This window comes from Taurulus bubalis (assembly GCF_910589615.1).
Source record: "Taurulus bubalis genome assembly, chromosome: 1".
NCBI classification, from domain to species: domain Eukaryota; kingdom Metazoa; phylum Chordata; class Actinopteri; order Perciformes; family Cottidae; genus Taurulus; species Taurulus bubalis.
In genome coordinates this window covers 25,718,266-25,736,966 of record NC_136589.1, presented here as the reverse complement: position 1 = coordinate 25,736,966, position 18,701 = coordinate 25,718,266, and the positions used below count along the sequence as shown (strand labels likewise).

General features: G+C 42.1%; 3 protein-coding genes across 3 annotated transcripts in view; all 3 read left to right on the top strand.

The window, feature by feature from the left end:
* The window catches only part of LOC306733474 (receptor-type tyrosine-protein phosphatase F), a 120,310-nt gene extending 117,110 nt beyond the window's left edge, over positions 1-3,200 (top strand). Inside the window, exon 33 of the mRNA XM_079214718.1 lies at positions 1,232-3,200. Within this exon, the coding sequence (XP_079070844.1) occupies positions 1,232-1,300 (69 nt within the window). The 3' untranslated portion in view covers positions 1,301-3,200. The remainder of the gene's footprint in view (positions 1-1,231) is intronic.
* A 1,759-nt stretch (positions 3,201-4,959) lies between these two features.
* larp6b (La ribonucleoprotein 6, translational regulator b) lies at positions 4,960-6,298 on the top strand (the record flags this gene model as incomplete). The annotated part of the gene is made up of 3 exons (XM_079232002.1): positions 4,960-4,976; positions 5,056-5,242; positions 5,387-6,298. 3 exons carry the CDS (start codon positions 4,960-4,962, stop codon positions 6,296-6,298), a joined length of 1,116 nt encoding a protein of 371 aa, XP_079088128.1.
* An 8,897-nt stretch (positions 6,299-15,195) lies between these two features.
* On the top strand, positions 15,196-16,337 carry LOC306747512 (uncharacterized protein; the record flags this gene model as incomplete). The annotated part of the gene is made up of 2 exons (XM_079230569.1): positions 15,196-15,502; positions 15,907-16,337. The coding sequence occupies exons 1-2, from the start codon at positions 15,220-15,222 to the stop codon at positions 16,335-16,337; spliced, it is 714 nt and encodes a 237-aa protein (XP_079086695.1). The 5' UTR covers positions 15,196-15,219.
* Between the last annotated feature and the right edge of the window lie 2,364 nt (positions 16,338-18,701).

Here is an 18,701-nt window from a genome sequence, read left to right as displayed (position 1 = left end):
TGTTATATGGTAATCTACACAAACATGTATATACACATATATAGTACATGATTCATACGTGCATACAGTACATATATCCTCATAAGTGTATATATATATTCGTAAATATAATCTGATTGATTTGGGTGATGAAACACTTCAAATTAGCCGATACATTTTCTCAACACTGACGCATTTAACTTGTCTGATATATTTGCGACGCTTATGTCTCGCAGCGAGGGCGCTGTTAAAGTTGCGTTCACGGCAACAACGTTGCAAAAACGTTGGAATATTCGCAACGCGTTTGCTGTTAATGACTAAGGTATTGACTTCCTCATATGCCTTCATGATCATCTCCTGCTTCTTATTAGAGAAATAAAAAGAGGTTCCTCTGAGTTTATTTGCCATTGTACTATTAGAACATTGTGGTGTCAGTGCTCGATTATTATCCCTTCTGAAGAGGAGCGGGCGCATTTATCGAGATGACTGACGTCTGGCTAGAATTAACGAGACCGATTCAGCGCGGATCAGCCGTGAAGAAACCCAGATAGCCTGATGTCAATCATCTCGCTAATTTAAACTCGAGATTAGGACATTTGCTTGACTTTGTTTAGCCAGGTACGAGAAATAGGGCCCAGCTTTTTGTTGTGCTCATTATGAAAATGCGCACAGTATATTGGTTAGCTATCCAACATGTAGCCACAATCACAAGAAGTCAAATCAAGTTGATTATATTTGTAAAGCCCAATATCAAAAATTACAAATTGCCTCAAGAAGCTTTACAATCTGCAAGGCAGACGTCACCATCATCCTCTTTTCTTGAAAGAGATGAGGGAACACCTCCCCCAAAAGCCTTCAAAAGGGTTAAAGTAGAGACTATCTTGCCATGTGATCAGACTCACGTGGTTTAAAAGCTGCTTCCCCACTTCCTACCCACTATTTCCACAGCCATCTTTTAACTTAATTTCTGATCTCAACACCTGTAAAGTGTTGTGACTGCATTGCAGCTAGTAAGTAAAGAATGGAAGCAACTTCAGGAATAGCAGCTGAGGAGGGAGCCCTGTCCAAGACAGACAGACATGCAATAGATACTGTGTCTACAGGGCAGACCAGAATAGTACAATTACAGGCCATATTACAGACATTGGAGACTTTTTTACGGAGTCGTCGTCCTCCTAATCCTAATCCTATTCCTCCTTCTCCTCTTCCTCCTCCTCCTAATCCTCCTCATCTCCTCTCCTCTCCTCCCCAGGACCAGTACCAGTTGTGCTACAGGGCAGCATTGGAGTACCTGGGGAGCTTTGACCACTATGCAACATAACCACTCCCATCGAGCAGCCTCCCTGGTCAAACCTCTCAGGAGTGTGCCAAGTGACCCATCTCAGCCACCATCCACTCACTTGAACCCACAAGAACCCGACCCCTCGCAGCTACCAGAGGGGAGGAGAAAGGGACACACTCGCAGACCCGTTGACGGGGTTCAACCAATCACAAAGATCCACGCCGACTTAACCAACCACATGAGATTTTGCTTTAAAAATAATAACAGAAACATTACAATGACTATGACAAATAAGACAACTCTTGTACAGATGCGACAGCGCAGACTGGCAGCTTGCCTCTCTGCTCTGTCGAAGCCAAACCTCCCTGATTGTCAAAGGCTACTGGTAGCACTAAGAGAGCACTCTCTCTGTTTTTTTGTTAAATTTATTGTCAATATTATGATTCATTTTGTCAAATGTTATCGTTTAGTATATTTGTTGTTTTAATAATCATTTTAACATCAGACATGTCTTCTGTCTTAAACTGCCCAGCCTGGGGCGTGCATTATTTTCATAGTCGGTACTTTTTTGTTTTTATTCATATTTTAGGGTACTTTAGCACAAGGGACATGTATTTTTAACACGTTCCTAGATACTAATACAGGAGGACCACTGTTCTCTGAGCTGCTGTCAGATTTATTTTGTCACCTGACATTGTTGTTTTATTCATTGTATGCATCATAAATATTGTGTTTGGTCTTACTCAGTTCAATAACTCAAAAAATTGCCTTTTCACTTGCCGTTTTGGATTTTAAAAAAAAAAATCAACATTGAGAAAATTGATTTCAGAGCACACACTTGTTAAAGTTTGGCCTGTAAACGTGGTAGCTACTTTTAAAACAAGACGTGAATTACCTAACAAGAGACTAAATCAGAGGTGTACAGAAATGGAAAGCACATGATTTCTACGTGTTTTTTTTGTTTTGTTTTTCATCAGAAGCCTATGGCATTGAGGCCTTCATACTCCACAGCGGAGAATTTACCTGAGGAAAACAAACTTTTGTACCCAAAGGGTAATTGACAGAAAATAATCTCCCTGATTTCCGAATAAAGTTGCTCTTCAAGTCCTTCCCATCTCCTCGCTGCCCATTAGTCTGGTCAGTCTGCTGGAGTTGAGCCACACAGACCGAAAGGAGCGGAAGTGGTTCATATGGGCTGCGGAGTGGAGCCAACGCTGGCACCTGTACAGAATCAACCATTCCTACCAGAGGGAAAGAGACTCAGCCCTTTGGACTGAAACCTGATATTATTTTATACAGAAATAGAACTATAAATATATAAATATATATATATATATATATATATATATATATATATATATATATATATATATATATATAATTATGATTGATTATATATATGTACAATTACACATAGATATGTACACATCTTCAAAGGTATATTGTTAAAAAGGATTAATTCCGCTGATCTACCAACCCTAGAGACACTGCAGAGAGCCTTGCTGTCCTAGAGTGTGTATTAAAGGAAACACCGTTGTATCTACTGTACTACCATAGTAATCTTCGACAGCTGGTTGTCCGTCTGAGTGAGGAAAAACAGCACAACCCCCCCACCCCACCTATTAAAATGGACTACTCCTCACCCAATCGCACCACTCAAGCACACATCTTCTCCCACTCGAGCCGCAGGAGGGAGCATCTAATCGCCAGAGGCCTAAACGTTGTGGTGGTGGTGGTGGTGGTTGTAGGGAGGGGGACTTGAAAATGCTGGCGATAAAAACTAAAATGTTCATTTTTACCTTGTGAATGCTTAGTGCTGTAGGGGTTCAATCTGTTGTACACAGTCTGTTTTCTATTTGTTGATAAAGAACTGGAATTTAAAAAGAAACTGTTGATGAAAATGAAAAAACATTGATGTTAATAAAGTTAAATAATTGGGTTTTTGTACAAATCTTGGTTTGTGACGCATCTGTCCTGTTAACAAAATGTTCGTATTGTCTTATTGTTCTTAACCGAAAAAGCCTTCGTAGTTTCGCTCCTTTACCCTTTGCCCTCAAGGACACAAGGAACTGCAACTGCTTTGCCTTTGTTTCCAGGAATGTTGACCTTTATTCTGCCCAAAAGGTTGTCCTGATGTATGACAAACTGCATCCTTTGTGATGTGACCTTACAGCCGTCCCATTCCCGTGAATTTAATATCCCAGGAACATCTTGAGCAAAAGTTATTCCATGTGGCACAAACATCCACTTGTGCTCGAGGATGAGCTGATTAGAAGTCCATGGTAAAAGATGTAAACTGCAACTGAAACTCTAGTGAGCAATTCATGTTCACAAGGGTGAATTCCCTTAATGTATACTTTACCCCCAAAATGATCATTTGTGTTTCATTTTCTCACAGTAGCCACACACACACACATTTGCACAGGCAGATGTGTTTTAGATTGTAAGGTTTAAGCTAAGATGCATGTGTTGGAAGTAATGAGCCCACGACTGGATAAATGGGACTTGTATTGTGCTGTTGTGTGAGAGTTTGTTTAAAAGATGTTTTGATAAAGCTTTGCAGTTGTTACACGCAGCCTCCATTTACTTCAATTCATCAAGAATCTTTTCTAAATGTCTTTATTCTTCATACCTTGTGGAATTCTGCGAGTAAAAAACATGTTTTCTTCAAGAATTCAAGGTAACACAGAGTGATATACAAATGGTCATTTTTTAGGGTTATGTATCTTTTTAAGTAGTGTGTTTGTATATCTAATCAGATCAAACCACCCACACTCTCCCACACAGTCTTGATGGAGCAGATGTGTTGGGTTTTTGTTTCCGAAGCTCTGATCATATCTAAATATGATTTGGCTGTATATCCATGCAGGCGTATTTCTCAAAGCAAGGCTTCAGTCCCCTCAATAACTGGCTCAGTCTACTTCTCACTAGCGGCGCTCCCAGCCTGTCAAAGTCACTTAACAATAAAGCGAAAGAAAAGTTGAAATTACTCACTCATTCTGTGGAAAAGCCTGCAAAGGTTTGGGTTTGTATATTTATCCAAAGTGTAATGATTATAACATATGCAAAAGATGTTATTTACAACATGGAAACCAACGGGTAACAGATGGATTTGTTGTTGCAGTAACATGCTGAAGAGGATGACAAAAGCACACAGATTTAGGGATAATAACTGAAGATGATTATACGTTACTGCTTCTGTATGTTGTGTATTTGGGAAACCAGCAATATCATCATTTTTTTTTTTGATTTAATTGAATTGAACCAAGTTGCAGAAATTCACGCCTTTAATTCTGGTTTTTGCTCTTTTGTGTTGTGATAATAATGCTGATACATTGCTGTTCTTTCTGTGGTTCTGAGTGGGCCTTTATTTTAGCAGTGATACTATTCATATATTTATAGCAAATAGTTTGAGACAATATTTCCTTTTTTAACATGCTTTGAACTTTGTTTTGAGTTATTATTATTTACAGTATTAGGATAGTATTGTGAATGTGGAATTTTACTTGGAGCATTTTACAAAAGGTTCTTTTGGATCCCACAGAACCAACTGACATTGTTGTTGCCATATGAACTCTGTCCAGGTGCAATTGTTCCACATTTGCTATTAACTGTATCACGCCTGCTGCGCCTCGTCGTTACTTTACTAAGAAACAGCACAGCTCAGTGAGCTGTTATCACTATCCTTTGGAGATACCATGACTAATCCGATTGGGTAAGGAAATTAGTAAACAAATGGTTGGCTAATCTACAATGCAGTACATCATGATGCTGAGTTGTGTGTTGTCTTGTAGCGACGGTGCACAATGTGCCCGAGATGAAGAAGACCACGAAGGTGAGTCGCTCTGCTTGAAGATCAAAGCCCAGTTGGAGGATTTGCTGTCCGACAGCCACCTGGCAGAGGACGGCTTCCTGCTGAAGCATGTGCAGAAGACCAAGCATGGCTACGTCAGTCTCAAGCTCCTCACTTGTTTAAAAAAGGTAAAAATCCCATTTTGGTTCCAACCATAGAAAGATTGTGTGTGCTTTACTGTGGTGTTTACACTTCACCAGTTTGAGTAAAAAAAAAATTTAAAAAATCCAGTAAAATGCAAAGAAAGCTGAGGTTGCTGCTGTTTGTCACAGATAAAGGTCCTGACCACAAACTGGTACATGACGCTCGCAGCAGCAGAGTACTCAGAACTTCTGGAGGTGAACGATGAATCCACCAAAGTGAGGCGGAGAGAGCCGCTTCCCCAGTGGCTACTGTGTTCCCCCACCAGCAAGCTCCTCCTCGCCTCCAACTTTGCCATGAAGAAAACAACTGAAGAAGACGCAGCGCCTCGAGGCCTGGAGCAACCTTCCCTCTCAGGGAATATCCTCCGAAAGTTTAGCCCTCATGGCAGTATCACTTCAGTCTATATCCTGCATCCTGGTAAGGAGCTCCCCAAGGAGCTGAAGTGCTATGCCAAGCATCACAAAGAGCTCAGACAACAGTTGTGTGCAGTTGTGAAGTTTGATCATTTGTACGAAGTCCGTAAGGCCTACAACGCCCTGAAAGCAGAGGAGACAGAGTCTAACGGCGAGGGCATGCGTGTTGTACCTTTGGGATTCCAGTCAAAGCACCCCACCACCAAGGACGAACCATCAGAGGAAAACCACGAGGACCAACCTGAGGACGCACCTTCCCAAGAAAATCCACTTGAAACCTCAGAGGATTCAGTGCAGGAGGAACCCTTTGCGGCAGTTAAAGTTTCTGACATGTGTCAGCAGCAAAGGTCCTGGGATAATTCCAGCCAAAGGACCTTCAAGCAGCTCTCCACCAGCTTTAATCGCCGGTCCTTCTCTGGTTTGAGGAGCTGGTGCTCTGGAGATTGTGATAAAAATGATTCTCAGAGCCCCTGGGTGCTGAGTCGCAAATTTGCAGCCAGTGCATTAAACCCCAAGGTGGCTCAGCACAGGAATACGCCTTACTTGATGCAAAAAGTGCTGCGTCAGCCCTACGGCCCTGACGGCACCAAGGGCTTTCACAGCAGAGGGAAGCCGTTTGCACCATGAAGGGCTCCAGCTCTCCCTTGGAAGTAGTAACACCACCTGTGCTGAATAGCAATGGCAGATTTCTGGAGAAACAACACGCAACAACATCTTATAATACGAAGAAGAAAAATAAATAAAAACATTTTTTTGCATAAAACAAAAAAAGCTATTGCGTTTTTGGTATCTCTATTGGTGTCAGATTGTTTATTCTGGGGGACATGTAGTTGTAAACAACTGACAGATGGGGGCAGCATTTAGCTGTGTCCACAGCTGTGTTATTTTAAACACTCACTTTGTCCTTGTCAAGCTGTAGTTGCGTAGGAGGTAAATACACTGCAAAGCATGTAAATAGAGTACAACATATATTAACTTAAGGTACAAATTGTTACACAAACTGAGGTGTTTAAGTGCTAAAGTAAACGTGGCTCAGGATCCACAAAGGTCCTTTTTTGAACCACCAGCCAGTGGCCTCTGCCCTCCTGGCTCAGCTCTTCTGGTCACAACTGCAAATTGCAATGTATATTTGTTCTCAGGCCAGGATGGATTTACCTTGTTACCACTTTCTCCAAGAAAGAGGTGTTTTCTTTCAACATGAAACGTTCAGAAAAAAGCCCTCATTGTCCACTGCATCTTTTTCACAAATGCCTGTTTAGATTTTGGTTCTCTAAAAAGTAGTTTTCCATTCTCTGAGATGACATTTGGCTGAAGGCTACTTGTCCAATCATCAAACCACATATTGTGCAAGACTAGCGTAGTAGCCACATTTGTGCCTTATTTCCAGCCTTTCTAATGACACCTCGACTGGAATGGTGTGTTTATAGTGTAACTGATTGAGGGCTTCCTTAAAATCTTGCCCAAACCTAAACAAAATGTGTTTCTTCAGTCATCCACACCCAGTGGAAAAGATTCAATCTGATGTATAAAGGATCCTATCATATTGAAATTGGAAACATACTCAGCTGTTTTCTTTTCTCTTGTATATTCTAAATGTCAGACGGTCTTCGTGACTAATGCAATCTTCGCTGTTGAGTGAGACTTTTCATTGTATACGGATGGGATAACGTGTTTCACACTTATTGTCTCTGACTTGGTTTAGCAATTAACAGCTGTTGGACTTTTATTGCAGTGGAGGCTGGTCTATGAAAACTTAACACATCTGTGAACAATATGTATAGAGTAGAAATGTTCCTGCCCCATGTCAGGGAATGTTTCTGTGCTGATAGTCTCTTTTCAAGGCTAGAAAAGCACGATATCCGCTGCTAACTGGAAGTCATTATGCTTTTACATAGTCTCCTATAGCCAGTAGTTGAGGGGTATGTCAAACAAGTTAATTGTAATAATTCTCATGTTTTCTACGTTTTTTTAGAGAGGTGATCTGAATGGATTTGCACCTGCTAAGCACAATAGTCCCAATGTGAAGAAGAGAATAAATGTTCCTGTAATTTATGGGACAGTGTTACCCTTCAGGTCAGCGATGAAGGGTCTAAGTGAAGAGGAGATGTTGCGTTGGCTTCCCTTCAAACTTTACACAAAATCTACACTTTAAGTCAAAATAACAACCGTAGAATATCCATCAATACACATTTTTTTGTTATGAGACAAAGCTTGGGTAAAGTTTCCTTTGGACTTTCCCTTTTTCTCTCAGTCAACAATGAAGAAGATTTAAGTCCTAGAAAGTTAGTGCTTGGCCACATCTCCGCCTCGCTAGTGGAACTTTGCAAAGCGTTTGTGTATAATTTGGCCCGAGGATATCAGAATGACTCATGACATTAGAATGGGATGTTTGTTTCGAAAATTATTTGCTTCCTGTTGTGATGCTGACTTCCTGCTTTATTTCAACATCTTTGGCTGCGAACACAATTCTAAAACCATCAATTTCTGTTTAAATCAACATTGTACCTGTAGATTTATTGGACTGCTGGACGCTCCCAAAAAGCACATGTATCTCCCTCGTTTCTCCCTCCCTCATACATCGCTTCACGTTTCTCCACACTGGTTGGCCTTTGTTTATACATGACTGACCCCACACACCTGACGCATTTCCCCCATGGATGGGGTATTTATTTAGATTGCAGTCTGAAGAGCTTGATACCTTCCAGAAGTACAACCATCTGCTCCTCATTTGCTGCTCAAGGCTCAACGGCTAAAATACTAGTTTATATTGGAGGGGACGTGAACGTGAGATTCTCAACAACAACATCCCTGGTTTTTATCTCAAGCCGGCTGTACTATACAACTCTGCTGTGATAATTCTATTAAACTGGATTTAGTGTTGTCTTAGCACCATTTAAACCAATTGTGAACTTTCTTAATTCCTGCTAAAAGATTGGAAAACACTTGCTTCAGCAGACCCTTCTGATCTTCCCAATTGAGGCTATTACCAATTGGCCACTTAAGATGGCAGACTCTCCTGCGGCAGAAGGTAAATGTAAGCCATTGCTCAGGCCAAAGCATCCTTTAGTGCTCCTGGAGCCAGAGCCAGAGAGATTATCATGTCAGGAGTAATCCGACTCGGCCCGCAAGCACAACTATGGAGGAGGAGGAGCAACAGTTGAGGAGGAGAGGCAGGAGGCAGAGGCATCAGAGAAGCTCTCTGCTCCACTTACCATAACCACGCTCTCCCTCCTCACCCTAACCCATCTTCTCAACCCACAGAGTTCTCCTCCCTGGAGCTCAAGAGAAGACCTGCTGCTGGAAATGGGGTAAGGAGACGTGCATTATCTTTCCAACGGTTCTGTGGTATGGAGATAAAACAATCTCAAGTGGAAGGAGTTTCACAACAGATGGATTAAGAGTTAAGGCTCCAGTGAGATCTGAACATCACACTGTTCTGTGTACTGCTCTAATCTGTTTCAGGTTGAGGTTTGTGCAAAAAGGGCGACAAGAAGTTTTGTATGGAGAAGAATGATGACAGAGGTTTTCTGAAGTGAACCCGATGCCAAGTCCAGGACTTCTGTAAAGACTCAACTCTCCTCTTTCTGAATGGATCCACCTGAGTGCCATGAAGCGCATGCCTACATCCAGAGGAATGTTGATCTTGATCTTTGCAACTTGAAAGCGTTCTGTGGAAATGCAAAGATGATGAAGGAATAGTACAGTCTGGACCGGATTCAAGCCAGGACACCTCCCCTACATGCAGGCAAAGGGAGTTGTGATGATTTTCTGGGGAACAAGCAGGAGTCGTGCCCTCGCTTCTCGCCTGTGATGATGATGGACTTACCCAGCTAGCACTTGCCTGTGGAGGTCAGCTGAAGACGACTCCACGCAGCTAAATCTGGATTAGCCGGCCGAACGGTAAGGACACCACATCTTCTTTTGTTAGTTTAAGCTTGCAGCTTATGGGGAAGGCGACAGGGATGCCTCACCAAGTGCTTGAGTGGCAGAAAACACATGTTGGATAATCTGTGTCAACAAGCGGCCCTTGCTGGAGCCGCATGTCAATAGTGCAGAGCTGCCTGTCATGAAATGTTTGTAGAGCGGTTACCATTGATTTGCCACTAATTATGCCACTATGTTGGAAAAGCAACATGAAGAAATTATTATTATAATTTACCAATTACAAATTAGTTTGGTCAGGTTTTCCTGCCACTTATCCAACATGGTGGCTTACCTCATTCCCATGCGTTATTGCTCCTCTAATACTCTCTGGCTTTCTTCCTCAGAAGTTGGAGCACTACTTTGACGGATTATGAAATAGTGATTTCAAATAATCATTATTCTCTGCATTGATCATTTTAGAGATCAACACTTTTTGCAGAGCTGCACCTTTAATCGTATAAATAATTAAGAGGAGCCATATCAAATTGCTGAACTTGTGATCTGAAAATATAATACTCTGGGTACTCACTATGGGCATTTTACTGAAGTGATGATCCCCTTCTCACTAAGCCCATATCATACTTAGAGATTATACTGTATCCAGCGGAGCCCCAAGAGGCCGGTTAGGGGTTAAGCCTGAAGTCAATTGAGCCGTTCAACTGTCATAACCTGCCAAAGGTGATCATAACGCGAGGAAACTGAAGGGGAAGCTGAACTCCTGCACCACTCCTTGTAGTCTCATCAACAATTCTTTTGTCAGATCTTTGCCGAAATATGCATCGGGCATGCAAATAATTAGTATGTTCATAGTTTGAGGAGCGCATAGGCTTATAAGCACGTAAAATGTCATCATATTTCAGATGTTCGTACTTGCTTGTGCTTGCTCGCGTGGGTCATATTTAAAAGTGGTATTCAGCATTTGCCAGTTGGCAGTCAACCTTTTGTAACAGTAACATCAGCGTGTTTAACATGGGTTTAGAGGCGATGCTGTTGTGTTAATAGAGGCTCTGGCATGGACAGATTAGCAGCCCGAATAGCAGCTTATGGACTCTTCTTTAGAAAGTAGCCAAGACAACAATCATCAATCTAACGGCTCACAAAAATGATGAAGCAAGTTGACGTTTTCCTGCCAAGCCTTGCGTAACCTCTTTGTCTGTTAGAAAGGCTATTTAAATGCGTGTCAGAACTATACCTTGACTCAACTCTTCCCGGAATAGCAAAGGGCAGACAAATTGGGACTGGTGTCAAATGTGCATCTGTAAGTGTATCTTCCCCTCACACCTCATTAACGCCACTCCAGAAGCAACAGGCTTGAGTTGTGAGATTTCGTTCTCGGCTGTTGGGTCACTGGATTAATCCATATAAAACCCTGGAATGTGATAGTAATTGAATCTTTTTACCACTCATCCGGTAGATTAAAAGGACGCAGGCATCTTGTTGAGAATTTATAGATTGTGTGTAAAAATTATCACAGTTTTTCTGGCATTACCCACAGATTTTCCTCTTTCTTTCTTCTCAATAATGAACAGCAGCTTTCTCACTAACAAGCAACAGGCTTGTTTTAATTATCCTTTGCTTACTGAGTGACAGAACCAAGCCTTTTTCAGTTACATTAGAATCAAGGCTGGATTTAGAACAGCCAATCCTGGCTCAGAACATCCACTTTATTTTACAGCCTGTTTGGCCCACCCTGGTGCCAACACAACAGTTCTAACTAACCGAACTCGTCACTTTTCCACCTCATCATTCTGATTGAAAGCAGGACAGATTTTCGAGGTGGATTTTTTTCAAGTAAAAGAAGAAGAAGCGCCTGCTGGTGCTGGGCCCTGCATGCTGGCCTAATCCCTGAGTTAGAGGTGTCTGATGGATTAACACGGATGCACATACACATATAGCAAGGCCCGTGCTCCGCCACCAACACTGTAGCCAGGTGTTAACCCACGTGACTGCAGATAAAGCCGGCAGGCATTAGTGCTAATCCCGCCCTGATCTTTGGAATATGTCCCTATTACCTCCCCAAGCACTCTCTAGCTGTCCCCATGCCTCCTGATGCTCACTTAAGAGGGAAAAGACAAGACAAGGTCTCTGTAGGACTCCCTAATGCATATTGTTTTCTTGGAACAACACAGTAGGTGCCTTTCCCGCTGTTTGTTGTTATTTTTTCAGTACAGGTATTTATGGGGTGTGTTCAGAGTAGCGCAGAGACAGCCGGTCACATGGGTGGAGCTGAGCTAAAACACAGCGTGGTAATAATGTTCTGTAGCTAGAGGCCTGTGAGAGGTTGTGCAGAGGCACGTGTGGACATTTCTAGATGTCAAAAAGCAGTGGTATTATGAAAACTGGATTGTCTAGTGTTATGTGATGCTGCTGCTGGGAGTGTGTGTGTGCCATGGAGGTGAAGTGGGGGTCTGGACCACAATGGAAGGTTAGACTTTGTATCGATTTCTACACAGGCCCATGGCATGTGATTTGAGAAAAGTGAAAACACGGAAGTGCTGCTGGTGTGTGTTTATGGTATGTGTGAGTCACAGCGAGGGAGAGTGAGAGGGACAGAACAGGCTGTATTTAGGGAATGTATAGTTACAAATTCTACAGACTGGTGAGACATAAAGTTCTGCTTTTTTTTTCCAGCACAAAGACGCTCTTCATTCATTCCTTTTCTGTGATCTTCTCTCGCTGCAATCATGTCCCGTTGGTCCAGATCCAAGCAAGCTGGCAAGAAGGCCCCCCCTGTCCGCCGACTTCATTCAAAAGTGTTAACCACAGACGCCCCTTATCCCCATTCTGACAGATCGCTAGTTCATCTTTCTCAGGCTGTGGCATTCTGTTGAGTGTCTCCTTCTGGCATGGGAGGGATGGGAGGACACAAGTGCCATGCTGCTGTAATTACATTACAGCCAGCTTAGCAATGCCATCGCCACTGACCCAATTATTCCTCAGAAACATCAATTTTATTGTGTCATTTGAAATAATGCGATCTTTGAGTCACAACAAGAGCTTGCTTGAGGATCGGGCTACAACCGTACGTTGCATGCGTTGGAGAATACATAATGTCTCAGGAATGGCTTTGACAGACTGAGGAATTCTTGGCCAAGCAGTTCTCTTTCATGGTTTGCCTCAAACATCTTAATGATCCTCTGCGACTCTTTTCACTCTGCTGGAACTTCCTCAGGTGACATAAGGCCGACAGTAAACATCAGGTGTAGACCTACTATTTCTTAAATACCTCACATTCTCTCCCACTCTCACTAAAAACACAAAATCTGAATGAAAACGTCCATGCCTGCAAGCTTTGTTTGTCTTTTCTCCTCTTGAATAACATGTTTTTCTTTTCCATTTGTTTTGGGCCTCACACGTTGGAGCGGCCTTATCTCTCCACACACAGGAGTGAGCATGGGCACATGAACGCTGATGCTTTGAGAAGGCCAGACATGTTTGGCCTGTGGCAGTTTTAGTTGTCCTTGCAACTCATCTGCACTTTTATGTCTCAGTTTGAGGATGGCTTTTCCTTCTGCTGGAGAGTCCTCTGGGGGTCCATTATATCCCCTGTGTTGTTGCTCTGTTTGCTGGAAAACAGCAGCATTTGTCCTTTCAGGAAGTGGACTACTCATTCATGTCTTTCCGTTGCTCTCCTAAGAAAACACTGGTGCCCCTTCCCACCAGCAATATCCGTATATTTATGTCCATGACAGTGGAGGGCTAGTGGTAGATATTAAATGTCTCTACTGATTAATCATCCGGACCATCTGCGCAAGCTACACAATGCTCCTTGTCACTTTTATTGCCGCCAATTGACTGCAGATGGGACTAATGTGTTTCTGAGTGGAGTAATTATGACAATCAAAGAGTCTTCAGGACATGAGATCAGTGTTTGATGAGCAGGCTTTGTCCAGTGTTTGAGGGACTGACACATCGGAGGACTTATCTGTTCTTTACGAGCTAATTGTCTTCTCAAGATGAGCAACATAGCTAACAGGCCACAGACATTGATTTATCACGCCCGTGTGAAACTATTAACTCCATGGATGAGTAATTCTTCCAAACTGACCTATTAATAACATAAGAAAACAATGATCTCTTTCTTGGCCATTTAGCACAACAACATTGGCTCATTTTAAATTGAAACTTTCTCAAATGAAGAGCAGGAGCAGCAAGTTTTCCGGTGTTAAGAGCTGGTGTGGAACCAACAGAAACAAAATGAGACTTTCCATTGAGGCTTCTATCTATCATGTCTGCTGATTAAATACAATGGTGAGAAAGGAACATCAGACATACTGTATAGCCGGGCACCGAGTGACATTCTGCAACAGCCGTGGCTCCACATTGACTGTGTCAAATGAGGTTGTGAGCTGAAATGTTTGACTTTCAAATAAATAACATTCTACCCCTTCATTGTGCGGCGGCAGCTTACCACGTCAAACCCATATGGAGTTATGAGTGATGAGTCAAGCTTTGACTGATAGGACTGGTTATACCTGTTTATACGCTGTTTATACCACTGCAACTCATCCGTGGAACGTCGTTGAATTTTCCCTCTGCGGTATCCAAAACACTCAGACACTCCCGATTTGCATATAGTTCTTCGTTTTTGTTGTACTTACTTCACTGCAAAAGGTTAAGTTCAAGCAGAAAACCACAATTTTCATTAACTTTTGTTATTTCTTGGTTTCTATACTGAACTCCACCAAGATATGTGACATTGTGTCCCATTGTAAACACAGCCTGTATATGTACACTACAGAACCCAGTCTGGCAAAACACTTTGCGAGGCTGGTCTGGATTTTCTGTTAGTCACTGCCAGTATACCGTTTCCGGCTCTGGGGAAATGTTTTGCTCACCGGTGACATGATATGAAAAATACAAAGAAATGAGGTTGTAAAACTTCTCAAAAACCTGAGAGAGAAAACATAAGATATAACTCCTGCAAATTGAGTTTTTGTGGCTGCTGTGGTGCAGTGTCTATTGCAAGGGAGGGGCGGTGTAAGATAAAGGGATGTAGAAACACATGTTCACTCAGGCCTCATCATACATAGCATTGTAAATAGGTGTGGTTCCTGAAAAGGAAGGAATGGATTGCCCTTCTCTAAAAGGATGATTCAGGAACATTGACCTCTACAAGAAAGAAGTATGTTTTCTTCAGAAATGCAGAGAAGACGTTTATATTCACATTAGGTATTTTTGAAATGATACACAAACCTTTCAAAGGTTTCAAGGGGCAAGGGTTTGCAAGACTAATCCATCCTGCCTCCAGTTCAAATAAGTTGCATTTGTGTTTTTTCCTTTCAGGCAGCCCTGATTAAACACACACTGCATTCTCATATGTCAGCAAGAGATGTCAAGCTTGCGGATCATGAACCCACTTAGAGTGAAAATGAGCTGACAGCAGAATCAGAAAAAGTAAACTGATGGTAAAATAAAAGCCCTGGTGAGAGAAGTGGATCCACGGGAAGGTCAAAGAAAGGCGACGGCACGGAAGATAACACGCTTCGCTTTGTTCTCTTTGCTTTAATGTGACAAGTTGAGAAGATTGTTTACATGATTGAAGGTGTGACTGTTTAAACATGTCTGACGTTTGTCTGTTTTGCCTCCCCCAACAGAGTTTCAATGCTCCTCCACGTTCTACGATGAAGTTATGGAAAGGTGCTACTTTTGCCTTCATGCTCTGTGGCGCCGCCCTGTCCATCCTCCTCGTTAAAAACACGGCCACTATCGGACAGTTCAAACCCAAGACAAAATACCCGTACACATCTTCATCCTCATCAAGACCAACATCATCCTCGCGATCATCACCCAAGACCTCACCGCCATCAACATCGTCAGCTGAATTGACAGCGTTGTCCCGGCAGATGGGTGGTCCTCATCGGAGAGTTCGCTCAGCCGACGAGATGAACTCTCTCCTCTCGGAGTGTAAGATAAACTGTTATTGTCTTCCTTCCTTGTCTGGTCTGAGATAAGGTGCCGTGTGAAAGGGCGCCCGGGGTTAAGACAGGATACTTAGTACCTGACTTAGTTGTTTACAGAGCAGGTTGTAATGTCTCACTATAACCTTCAGTCAATTAGCACCTCATCGTTTACTGGCTCTGACCCATTCTAACCTTCAGGAGAGGATGATGGGAACGTCTAATGTTCCCTTTGGTTTCACCTCGTTGAGTGGCAAGAAATTCTACTCCTGATAGCTAGTTTAGTTTGTGACTGTCATGATGTTAGAAAAACTAAACGGCTGTTTTTAACCACGCAAACTATCACTAATGATTAATGTCACAAATCAGATAAACCCTGTCTCACCTCTCTATTTACCTCCTCTCTGCCAGTTTCCACGATGTTCCAGAGCTTCACAGAGGGCGAGCTTCAGCATGTGGTCGAAACCTTGCTCGACAGGAAGAGAAGGAAGCGCCTGGGGGACAACCAGGCCCGAAGGACTAAAAGAGCCCGGAGGCCTAAGCCCTGCTCGCTGAGAGAGCTGGAGCTGACCGTGAGTGAACTGGGTCTCGGCTATGAGAGCGACGAGACAGTGCTGCTGCGCTACTGCAGCGGCAAATGCACGGCCCACCGGCACAACTACGACATCACCATGGAGCACATGATGCGGACTGGCTTCAGGATGAAGGGTCGCAAGGACAAGGTAAGCAACAGACCCTGCTGCCGACCCACCGCTTTCGAAAAGGACTTTTCCTTCCTGGACAACAAGAGCCGCTATCACACGATACAAAATGTCTCGGCGAAGAACTGTGGGTGTGTATGACCCAGAGAAATGGACTTGTTCATGCCGCTCTCTGTTGGAAGAGTTGAACATGAATGCTGTTGAAAGACAAACAATGGAATATATACTTAAGAGAGAGAGAAGAGGATGGGAATATGCTTCAGGCTGCTCCACAGCGGCCTTTTTGTGACAGGCAGACTTGACTCATTTTAGCCGTCTGTCAACGCAAATTGGAGCCGAATCCCATTTTTCATTCTGTTATCTTTTCTATCTTTCTAGTAACACTGTAAACTGTGGTGCAACAACAATGTAGCAACGTTATGTTTGTGATATTAAATTTGACTAGTAGTAGGCTACATGCGATAGATGAGCCATGAGGGACTAGACTATTGCTGTTACTACACTTTGTATGCATGCAATTTCACTTCAGGAAGTCCAATTCTTGTAGTTTACATGATGAGAGTGGTGACAGTATATCACCTTCCAGGCAAAAAAAGTGTTTAAAAATACATTTCAAAGCCATAAATAAAACTAAATACATATAATTAATCTATGTTTACTTTAGGTTCTGCCAGACTATTGGACCGTTGACCCTAAAGTGATATCTCGTGATCAGCTGTCTCCAGAGAGTATGTTGACTTAAAGGTGTGTCGTTATCAGGGGTCATGACCCTGTGACCTGTCTCTGGGCTTGTATTGCTGTTACTGATTGCAGTGTTATTACACAGGTAAAAGAGTAAGTGTCATTGATAAGAATTTGACGAGGAAAGAAAATCCTTTTCTATAGCGCCAGGTTTGACACCCACCTTTAATTATTGTGTATATTGATGTTGTGTTGATTAACGATGAGGACCTGTTTCAAAACACATAAATACTTTTTCACTTAAGTAATAGAACATGAAAATGGATCCCATCTGCTCTGCAAAGAATAACTTATCATACGCAAAGAAATTGTCATTTTGAGTCTTTTTATACTTTCCCCAAATAACCCATTATTGTAATTACCCATAATCCTCTGGAATTATGTTCCTTAAAGATATGCCAAAATCCACAGAGTCAATTCAACACACGACGACATCTCAAACTTTTCATATACATCCAATGTCTCAAGTTCCAGGTGATATAACCGCTTTAAAACTGTCTCTGGGTGTAATTTATGAACGTTTACACTTTTAGCTAATCTGAGGCTCAAGTGTGAAAGAGAAAAATGGTTTTAGTGATGTGTAGTGGCATGTTTTTTTCTCGCCGACTATGACGTAGAGTCTAGATCTGGAAATGTGTTTGCACCCATCCATGAAACCTACAATCAAAAGCCCACAGTACAGCCTTCTATTGGCCCGTCGAATGCCTCCTCGTTGTTTTGCCTGGTAGAGTTTTAGGGGAAAATAAGCTGTTTGAGTGAATTATGAAGCATCTTTTTCACCTTTGACCATCTTTATGTGGTTGAACCCATTGAAACTGTTTGCCTGAAGTACAATAAAGTATGTTTTTGTTTTGTTTTTCCTGAGGAGGTGCCGTGTGGGGCGTGGATGCGGTGCATCTTTATTGTAGTTTATATTGTATTTATTTGGGAAGTAAATTATGGTCTTGCATATTTATTTAGATTACCACACAGAAACGGGACAGCTTATTATCATTAAGCAACTGTGCCAAATAATGTTGTATCTAACATTCTATATTTACTGCTGAATAAACATAATTTCAGAGGTATGGATGTTCATCATTTCTCCTAAACTATCAATCTTTGAGTGTCAAATATGCTGTACTCTGATCGTATTTCAAATAAATGAATACATAAATACAATTATAAAACTCAAAATATAAAATTATAAAACTTAAAATGCGAGAAGCTGTTAATCAGGAAATAAACTACTTTAAGAAGGGGATCCCTGTGAGGAAAGTTAACAATCAAATTACAAATAAACCATGTGGCAGATAATAAATAACACAACACCTTTGTCAAGCTAATATCTCAAACTTTCTGAGGTTCTGACATAATCTATTTTAAAGCAGCTCAGCTCAACCTGTGTGCTGAACAGCAGTGATGACGTAATCTTATACAACACGGCAGTTTGATCCCTCTGGCAGGCCGCAGACATCAGCAGGGATGTGACAGCTCTTGTCTCAAGCGTGTGGTAATCTGAAACTGACAATAGTCCCCAACAAATTTACAATTTTTGTATTTTTATATGGTAGTTCCATCCAAATTCAGATTAACAATAATAATATTTCCTCACCTCACCCTGTACATAGCCATGCAGAAAGTTTGGGTTTAGATTTGTCTGATTTTCCGATATCTGCCACCTGGATTTCTGCCTCTATCCCAATACAATGAGGGTACTTTTGATTTAGTTTGTGCCTGTTGGCATTGGAAGTTACACTGAAATGAATCACCAGGAAGTTGTCT